This window comes from Gracilinanus agilis, chromosome 1 (genome assembly GCF_016433145.1).
Source record: "Gracilinanus agilis isolate LMUSP501 chromosome 1, AgileGrace, whole genome shotgun sequence".
Taxonomy (NCBI): Eukaryota; Metazoa; Chordata; class Mammalia; order Didelphimorphia; family Didelphidae; genus Gracilinanus; species Gracilinanus agilis.
In genome coordinates this window covers 483307868-483318583 of record NC_058130.1, presented here as the reverse complement: position 1 = coordinate 483318583, position 10716 = coordinate 483307868, and the positions used below count along the sequence as shown (strand labels likewise).

The 10716-nt window shown below is 36.6% G+C and overlaps 1 protein-coding gene across 1 annotated transcript; it reads right to left on the bottom strand.

The window, feature by feature from the left end:
* Positions 1–3256: 3256 nt before the first annotated feature.
* LOC123231651 (myelin P2 protein-like) lies at positions 3257–9074 on the bottom strand. Its single transcript, XM_044657935.1, is given in 4 exon segments — positions 3257–3307; positions 5956–6057; positions 6497–6669; positions 8897–9074. Coding segments are annotated over 4 exon segments (504 nt in total).
* Positions 9075–10716: the final 1642 nt, after the last annotated feature.

Sequence of the window (10716 nt, the reverse complement as noted above, 5' to 3'; positions counted from 1 at the left end):
AGTCTATGATTTTGTTTACCTTGTGCTTCTGGCTGGCTGTTAAGTAAATAAACTCTAGAATTAAAGCTTTAGACTATTCAGCACTTCTAAATCATTCTTGTGATGCTTTTACTTGAATTATCTTGGAGAGGTCACTTAACCTCCTTAGGTTTCAAATTTCTCCATCCAGAACACAGAAATTAGACTAGATCTTCTCCAAGAATCCTTCTAGGTCTAAAACTATGTTTCTAGGAGGCAGTATGGCAGAGTGGATAAAGTAGTGCCCTCAGAGTCAGAAAAAACTGGGTTGAAATTCCTCCTCAGACACTCACTACCTCTGTGGCTCTGAGCAAGTCAAATTATCTCTCTCAGACTCAGTTTTCTAATCTGTAAAATGGAGATAATTCTCAGCTGGTTGTTGAGAGAATCAAATGAGATAATCTATGAAATTTTTGCAAATTTTAAAGTGCTGTATAAATGTTAGCTGTTTTTTATAGCTGTGTTCTTGTGACAAAAATCTTTTCTTCTTATCTTGGAAGGACAGTTGGGTTACAATGTAAAGAATGCAGAAAACAGATTCAGGAGACTTGGGTTTGAATCCTTTGATTTTTCGTAGGTAGTTCATCCAGCTGTCTCGGCCCCAGTTTCCTTATTTGGTAAATGGGCTTAATAGCATCTACTTCATAGAATTTATGATGAGGATTATTTGTAAAGTACTTTGCAAACCTTAAAACCCTCTAGAGTGTAAATGAGAGCTGTCATTATTATCCTGATCTCCACTTTTTTTTTTTTAATTTTTAAAAATTTTTTTCAAACCCTTACCTTCCGTCTTGGAGTCAATACTGTGTATTGGCTCCAAGGCAGAAGAGTGGTAAGGGTAGGCAATGGGGGTCAAGTGACTTGCCCAGGGTCACACAGCTAGGAAGTGGCTGAGGCCAGATTTGAACCTAGGACCTCCCATCTCTAGGCCTGACTCTCAATCCACTCAGCTACCCAGCTGCCCTCTTGATCTCCACTTTTAAAAAGTTAGCAGTGCTAAGATCTTGTGACTTGTTCCTCAGTCTAAGTTCTGATCAATTGGTCTCAATTAATGAAACAATTCTTAGACTTAGAACTTAGTCTTAAAACTGGAGTCTAATCCTGGCTATACTCCCTACTAGATTTTTTTCTGTGGGCAATCCACTTATACTCTTCAAATCTTCCCTATATTTAAGATGGAAAAATAATCATTCAAGAATTTCATAGGCTCTTATAAAGATCAAATGAAATTAAGTATGCCAAAAGTTATCATCTTTGTCATCATGGTCACCACTGGACTTTAGGGAGTTTACAGTAAAGATGTCAAAGGAAAATCCAAATTTCAATAACATTTTTGAAATTTTTATTAAAAACTCAATCCCAGATCATATTTTCAATTTCTTTCTCTTGAGTCTTATATCTATAGTGAACAAATATCAAAAAGTCTCTTTTGTATGTGTGTGTGTGTGTGTGTGTGTGTGTGTGCGTGTGCACATGCATATGTGGATATTTTTATTGACATTGAGCCATTTTTCTCCCTTCTCTTTTCCTTCCTTTTTTGCTTCCTTGCTTCCATCCTTCATTCCCACCTTCCTAAAATATCTTTTTTCTTAAAGCACAAAATGTTCACCTGTCTCAGTGACTTTTTCTGACCCTTATAATCTGTGCTATTTCATTTTCCTGTTCTGAAGGGGAAAAAAATGGAGGATTTCCTATGATTTTTATGTTGAGTACATGAGCCAAAAGAATCCATAAAAGAGCAATGAATTTTATTAAGGAACATAAGTAGGAAATAATGATTACCCATCATCCTTTGAAAATGGCAGTGTCGCTTTTTATTCTCTCCCTTTAATGAGCTTATTTTGATAGAAACTAAAACCAGATGAGGTTAGTGACGCCACATTCTTGACCTAATGTCCCAGTGGTAGATGAAAACAACTGCCACAGAGTTCTGAAATTTTTTTCTGAAATCCATGGATAGGTAGTTCTGATTAGATATGGAGGTTAATCCTTTACAGCCTCAAGGGCAGGCCCTCTGTTCCTCTCTTTTACAGTCAAAGAAGAACAGGATAGCTAGATTTTGAAAGTGGCTATTATTCTTAGAAAGGAGAAATGTATTGTGGAGAATAAGCCTGGAGGGGAAAATAAATGAGAAAGTAAAAATTGCCCATCTGCATATAAAACCAAGACACGATAAGGAACCTGTTATAAGGGTCAGCTAAGTTCTCTAACTGGAGCAATCTTGGAGAAGGGAGAAGAGACTATATATTTTATTCCTCCATTAAAGAATTCACCTTGGTTTCTCAAATCACAAGGTCTGACAGATTTTAAGAGGCTGCAAGGCTATGAGTGGGCTATGCATTATCTTCTGGAGGACCAACCTGCTTTAGTTTTGAGATATCTAAAGTGAGAAGATTGGGGACCACCCAATAAATTCATTTGACCAAAGAAGTTGCTAAATCAACTACTAACGCATGGAGGGTACTATAAGACTACATTGCTAAAGAGAACAATAACATTAATGAAATAACAGTATTTTGGAAGGTTTTAATTATTTGTTAAAGGATTTCTGAATTCTAATGAACTTATTCAAGTTTCCCAAGATAAATTGGTTGATATTCAGATTAATTAAATACTACCAATTATATGATAATAAGCTATAATTTCACTGTACTGGAGAACTATTTATGGCAATAAACTTCATTTGTTTAGGTGACAAAGACTTACAACCTCTGTAGCCAAAGAGACAAATTGCATATTTTTAATTCCCACATTTATATGCTATCTAAATTGTTTTTTCAACTGCTTTTTTTTTTTTTTTTTTGGAGATCTGGAAACTAAGATAGCTCTTTGAAGCTACATGAGAGGAACTTGAATCTATAATGGTACCTAGTCTTCAACCAACTGCGTGATCTTAACAGCTATAATTTAATTTGCAACTTGATTATTGGCATCATTTTCAATCTATCACAGAGATCACAGATAAGAGTAAGACTTTCCAAGCATATTAAGTGATATACTGAATTCTTTGAGCCTGATTAAATGCAGTGAAGAGATAGATATAATGCTTTGCTTTGATCTTGGTGACCATGGAAGTTTAAATTAGTTACAATCCAGCTTTTAACTATATTTCCATAGTTTTGTCTTTTTCCTGATAGATGTGAATGAGAAGAGCAAAAAAGCAGCAGCATCAGACTTGGCGTATTGATCCAGCCTGATTTTCCATGTTGACTTCCATCTGAGAGGATATGGAATGTCCTCATGCTTTCTCATAGATTCTAGTGCAAACAACTCCTTTCATCCTGCATTCCTAGAAAGAAAAAAGATCACCTGAGTCTTCAAAAGCCAGACTAAATCATAGACTGTTGGTAGTAAAACATAGGCAATTCCCTATGTTAAAATTTAAAGGGTAGTAAAGAGTCATTATGTTTAGGGGTATCTGGGTAGCTCAGAGGAATGACAATCAGGCATAGAGAGGGGAGGTCCTGGGTTCGGTAAGTCACTTAACCCCCCCATTGCCAAGCCTTAACCACTCTTTTGCCTTGGGACCAATAAATAGCATTAATTCTAAGACAGAAGGTAAGGGTTTTTTTTTTTTTTAATAGTTATTATTTCTGAAATCAGTCATTTAAAATTATATAATATTTGGACTGAGTTGCAATTTACTTTTGATTCATTCAGTCAGCCAACAAATATTTCTTGAGTTCCTCCTTTTTGCAAAGTACTCTGGTAGACGCTCTGGGGCATACAAATATGAAAACGGTTCCCTACAGGGAGCTTAAAGTCTAGTGGGAAACATAAGACAACAAAAGTATCAACAACAGAGAGTATGATGTGGTAATGGTCATAAAAGAGGTACCAAAAATGCTGTAGAAGTTCGCAAGCATCATGGCAAAGTAGGAAAACTCTGGATTTAAAATCAATGCATCTGGATTCAAATCTGAGCTCCTTTACTTACTAATTATGTGGCCTTGGACAGGTCTCTAAAGCTCTCTAGACCTCATTTCCCTCACTTGTTTAAAAACAAAAGAGAGAAATCTGGGTGAGTTGACCTTTATTATCCTATGAAGACTGTCATATTTGGTAAAGAAAGGGCACTAGCAAAAAGTTTCATCAAGCAGGTGGCAACTGAGCTGTGCCCTGAAAGACAGTTGGAGTTTCAATAGATTCATATAATGAAAAGAGCATTGGAGAGAGGAGTAAAGAAGGACTGAGGCTAGATTATGAAAGGTCTTAAATGATAAGCTAAAAAAGGAATGTGAAGTTGGTTTGGTAGGCAGTTGGAAGCCATTGAATGCTTGATCAAAGATATGGCATGGGAAGATTAGTGTGTCAGCAAGGAGACCCAGAAAGAATCTGACCTGCCCAAGGTCATGCATTCATCTAACAATTTAATGGAATCCATATTGGCATTCTTTTAAAACCAGGGTAGTAGAGGAGTTGGTCAGAGGGGAGAGAGAGACAGAAAGGCAAAGACAGAAACAGCAAAAAGGGAAGATGGAAGAGACCATAAAATATAGGGAATGTCTATATTTACAAGGTGGGAAACAGAAGCAAAATCAAAAGGGAGATATAAAAGGAGTGGTTAGAGAAGCAGAAATCAGATAAGTCAGAGCCATGGAAGTCAAGGGAGAAGAGAATATCTCAGAGGAAAGGGTGGTCCCACCTTGTCAAATGCTATAGAATGGTCAAGAAGGACTGCAAACAGGCCTTGGGTAAGGGGAGGAGAAAACTGTTGAAAAGGAATTCTAATTAAATGTATAAGATAAACAAGTTTCCCCATATCTAATGTGATTAAAGGAACAAACAACACATTAACATCTATTATCTAAGATAATCTCAAATAATAAAACCATAGAATTTTACACTTCCATGAGACTTAACGAATCATCTAGTCTGGCCTATTTCTTTATTCTTACCTAGTAATTAAAAAAAGATCTCCACTGACCTCAGCTGGTCAGCACTTTATTAGCCTCTAAAGTAAAATATTGGGTGCCCTTGAAAGTGAAAGAAGCTGTTTCTTTTCAAATTGTCTACAATTCAAATGCTTTATTAATTCAGCCTCACCTTCCCCTCAATGAGCCCAGACTAGTGAGGCTTATCTGTGCTCACACTACTTTGTAATAGGACTAAAGAATAAGAGAGGGGCAGTTAGGTGGCACAGGGGAGAGAATACTGGGTCTGGAGTCAGGAAGATTCATCCTCTTTAGCCTCTTGAGTTTAAATCTGGCCTTAGATATGTCTTAGCTGTGTGATCCTGGGCAAGTCACTTAATTTTGTTGGCCTCAGTTTCCTCATCTGTAAAATGAGCTGGAGAGGTAAATGGCAAACCATTCTTTGCCAAGAAAACCACAAATGGGGCCACAGAGAATTGGACATGACTGAAAGCAGCTGAAGAAGAAGAATCAGAGAACTTTAAATTTGGAAGGAAAACTGAAGCTATCTAGTCCTCTGTTTCTTTATTGAGATTCCTCTGTTTCTTATTTTTATTTTATTTTATTTTTTATTAGAATTTATTAGGACAGTCCTCCAGGAGGATGGTCTTAATGGCTTAAATATTTTAGTTGTATCCCTGACTAAGTCAATTATAATTTTGTCAAACAACTATGCCTTAATATTTAACTTAGTACTCACCCATTTGTGTTAGATCTTTCCCTTTTATATTTCTAAGAAAAAGTGTATTTTGACAAATAAATTACTAAAGAAAAGATTTTATTTTATCCTTATTTTGCAGTCAGGAAATAAGAGTTCAAATTGTGCCCTCTGACACAGTGTGCAAATCACCTGACCTCTTCAAGCATCAGGAAATTCTCTAAGATTTGAAAGTTTAGTGGAGCAATGATTTGATAGAGTGGAAGGAAATTCCACCCCAACAAAAGATCTTTGATGTCATATCACCAAAATCCATCATTTTCAATTCTATGTTTTCAGTATTTAGGAATAAGAAAAGACTCTTACCACCACCATTTTTCCATCCACCAACTTTCTCTTTATTGTAGTCTCTTTGCCATCCCATTTCTGAACCTGATTCAGTGCTCCTCTGTCTAAGGTTATGATCGTCTGCAAAGACAAAGTCACACAATTGGCTTCTTTGGAATTGAGCTAAATTTAAAAATTTAGTGGGGCAGCTAGGTGGCTCAGAGGATAGAAAGCCAGGACTCTGGATTCAAATCTGACTTCAGACATTTTTCAGCTGTGTAATCCTGGGAAAATCACTTACCACCCATTGTCTAGAACTTAGCACTCTTAGAACTAATACATAGAATTGATTCTAAGATGAAAGGAAAGGGTTTGCTTTTTTTTTAAATAGTTAATTTATCTCATATTGAAGCATTGCCATGAGTAAGTCACTTAAGGCTTAGCAGTTTTGAATATAAATAAAGACTTCCCTTTGGATGAATTTTTAAATAGATAGTATGGACAATGGGAAGGAGACAGGATCTTGCTACCTCTCCCTTGGTTGATAAGGGACATAGTAGAAAAAAAGTCAGCCTCTCACCTTTGTTTTCCTGTTATCTGCTGTGGTTTCTTCAAATTCGTGACCCAGTTTAAAGGAAATTTCTGTGTTTTTAAAAGTACTCTCAGTTCGGATGGTGATAATATCACCCTTCATCCTGATGATCACACTGGGTTTGGCCAAATTTCCCAATTTTCTGGTGGCTAAACCCACCCCTGAAAATCAGACAAGATTAGAATTATAATGACTATCAGAAGAATACTTGCTTTTTCCAAAGAGAAGGCTGTTAACCAGGCTCTCCTTTTCTTTTGTGAATGTTTCCATGGAGACACAGGTGTAGGTTGGACATGAACCATAACCTTACCAAAGAAGAATTCTTCCTGTCAGTGTTTCATCTCTTAAAAAGAAATCATCTCTGTAGATTTCTTTTTCTCAAACCTTCAGTAAAATCCAATTTTCAGTAATGAACTGAGCTTCCAGAAGCCTAGCATATGAAGGGAAGATCTCTTGGTTTCAAAACCCTTACAGACAAAAATAAATACATTTCAGTAGAATAAGCCTTCTAAGTTTTAAAAAATTCTTGCTTATGTTCATATTAATTACTTTTCTTCACTGCCCTAAGACAGCTTTATCCTCTCTGTGGGAATTACAAATGCCCAAAGAGAAAAAAATGAGAGTGATAAATAAATCCAAATAAAGAAAAACTAAACCTTATTGTGTGGATTAAAGTATTAATCATTACATTGATTCAACAACCATGTAGTAGGTATTTACTGTGTACAAAGCACTGTCTCCAATAAAGAATAGAGGAATTAGAAGCAATGAGGCACATGGAGATGGATAAAGTTAACCAAATTCAAAGGAATGTCTTGAGAAGGAAGAGAAATGGATAGAGGGCTCAATTTTAAATCAGGCAAATGAGAGTTCAAATGCAGCCTCCAAAAATTAATTGCTTTGTGAGCATGAGGCTTCCTGACCCTCAGTTCTTTTGTATTTAAAATTATTTTAAAATATACATTTTTCAATAAAAATATATATCACCTACCTCTTGTAACTATTAGTAAGATCAAATAAGATAACACAATATGAAGTGCTTGCAAATCTTAGAGATCTATACAAATATTATCTATCTAATATTATTACTGATAAATATTAGTATTTCTCATGATATCTAGGACTATATAAAAGGACAATCAAGAAACTACACTAAAAAATTCTCACCTATACAGCACACCTGGTATAGACTTATAGTAACACAATTGGAACACTACAACAACTTATGCCTCTTTACTTTAGTATAAAAATATAAGATTAAAAATAACCTTAATAAACTAATAAATAAAAAATTAAAAAAGGTGGAAATAACCAGAAGGAAGTTCAAACGGGGCAGTGGAAAAATTAATTAGCTGGTGAAAAAAAAGTGAAAATAACCTAATATAGGTTAAGAACTCAGGATGTTAGAGCTCGAAGGGATTAAAGACATCTTTTCAAACCCTCTCATTTCATAAATGAGGAAACTGGGACTTAGCCACTCATTAGCCAGACTAGATCACTCAACTAATTGTAGAGTTATGAAAATTGATGAGTTTTTCAGAAGAGAGAATATGATAATCTGAACATGGGGGAAATCATACAGTTAAAGAATAAGAGGAGAAATAAGAATCAGAGAAGGCAGGAGAAAGAGTTAGAACCTTTTTTCTCATTATTTCTTATATCTCTTCAAATATCCTTTTGCAGGAAGGAAAGAAGGAAGTAAGTAAGAAAGAAAAGAGGGAAGTAGGGAAAGAGGGAGGAGGGAAGAAAGGAGGGAGGGAAGGAAGAAAAGATGAAAGAAAGAAAGAAAGAAAGAAAGAAAGAAAGAAAGAAAGAAAGAAAGAGATGGAAGGAGGGAGGAAGGGAGAAAGAAAGAAAGAAAGAAAGAAAGAAAGAAAGAAAGNGGTAGGGACAAAGAAAAGTAGTTTCCCCTAGGAATTGGTAGTTATCTAGAAAAAATTCTCCTATACAAACAATTTCATTGCTGAATAAGAGGGAAATGACAAGGAAAATCAATCTAACTCAGATAGTGAACATGCTATCCCTAGGCAAATATCAAACTCTTCAATTTGGGGCCATTTAATAGTTTCCATTCCATTTTTTTCTGGAGTATGATGGTCCCTAGAAATCCAAGTAGCAAATGAGAATAGATGAATTGATTGACAAAGTCTCTAAAAGTCTCCCCTTCATTTTAAGAATTTTGAAATAAAAGAAAGAGCAGAGAACCAAGGCAAGACACCATGCATCCCACTACAGTAACCCCCTTACACACAGATATATATATATATATATATATATATACATATATATATATATATATATAACTTCTCCCAGAGAATGAGGGAATGAATGACTGCTTTCTCATGAAGGTTCTCCTGAAACAAAAATTTAAAAAACATTGTTCCTCACCCAGAGCTTTCATGTAATCCTCAAAGTTTTCACTGGAGACCAACTTCCAGGTTCCCACAAATCGGTTACACATGGTGCTGGATCTACTGGGCACTAAATGGTGACCCTGGAAAAGAAAGTCAGTCCCAGCTCTCAATGGAAGGCAGGATGACTTGAATTACAGCAGTTTCAATGGCATCTTTTCAAAGATGCTCTGGACATGTGACTATCACCAACATCCAATGGGGAAAGGCAGTGTCAGGGCAAGGCAATGAAAGAACCTCCACTTCATAGCACTGCTCATTCATTTATCTGGCACAAAAGTGAAGTTCAAAGCTCAGAAACAATATGCTGTATATGGGAAAAGCAGTGAAATTGGAAGTCAAGGGGCCTGAGTACAAGTCTTGGCAGTCAGTTAAACTTTCTTGACTTTAGTTTCCTCATTGGTAAAATGATCAGATTCTCCATGAATTCTAATTCACTCATGAGCACTTCCCTGACCATTCAATGATTAATTTCTTTAACAGTCTTTGGCACTCCTGTACTAAAATAAGAGAGGCAAGTAGGTGGAGGAATAGATAGAACTGTAGGCCTATAATCAGGAAGACCTAAGTTCAAATCCTGCCTTACACAGTTACTAGCTATGTGACCCTGGACAAGTCACTTAACCCTGTTTGCCTCCATTTCTTTATCTGTAAAATGAACTGGAGAAGGAAATGGTAAACCACTCCAGGATCTTTGCCAAGGAAACACCAAAGGGGTCATGGAAAGTTGGACATAACTGAAAAATAACTGAACAACAACAAACACTAATATCATCTTGTACTTAGCCTTGGCGTTAGAATCACAATATCCCAGGACTGGAAAAGCACTTCCAAGACCATTTACAGATGAGAAAACTGAAGCTCAGAGGCTTGCCCATGGTCACCTAGCTATTGCATGCAGAGGAAAGAAGGGGCTGGGAAGTATCCACACTATCACCTGGGTTAACTGGCACCAAATGGGTCAAATGGCAGTGCCTTCTCAGAGAGAAAGTGAGGTAATTATAGTGGGACACTTAAAAAAAAGCCCAACCCATAAAAGGAATTTTTTTACAGTTCTCCCATTTCAATTCATAATCTCAACAAAAGTGTCCTCCTACATAGCAGTTAAGCTATATAAGTTAACAATGGTCTGGTATCTGTTGTTGTTTGTTGTTCAGTCATATAAGTTATATCTGACTCTGTGACCCTATTTTGGGTTTCCTTGGCAAAGATACTGGAGTGGATTGCCATTTCTTTCTCCAGGTCATTTTACAGATGAGGAAACGGAGGCCAACAGGGTTAAATGACTTGTCATGGGGCATATAGCTGGTGTCTGAGGCCAGATTTGAACTTAGGTCTTCTCAACTCCAAGTCCAGCACTCTAACCATAGATGCTATCAATAGATACCCATCTATTATCTAGTTTATGGTTTTTGTAACAGACCATCTCTACTACTATATGATAAAGCTCTTAAGCAGTGATTCCCAAAATGGGCGCCACTGCCCCCTGGTGGGTGCTGCAGCGATCTAGGGAGGCGTTGATGGCCAAAGGTGCATTTGGGGGTGGTGAATAGCTGTAAAGGGGTGGTGATAGTATGCGACAGGGGGCACTAAGTAATATTTTTTCTGGAAAGGGGGAGGTAGGCCAAAAAAGTTTGGGAACCACTGCTCTTAAGTAATAAACTTTATCTCCTAAAGAGCTTCTTGTGTAGAGGGAGGGGAGTAGGAGAGAAAGTGTTACTTATTTCTGGAGGTCCCCAGGTAGAAGATAACTAATACAATAGGATTTAGATCCAAACAGAGACATCTCATCCAACA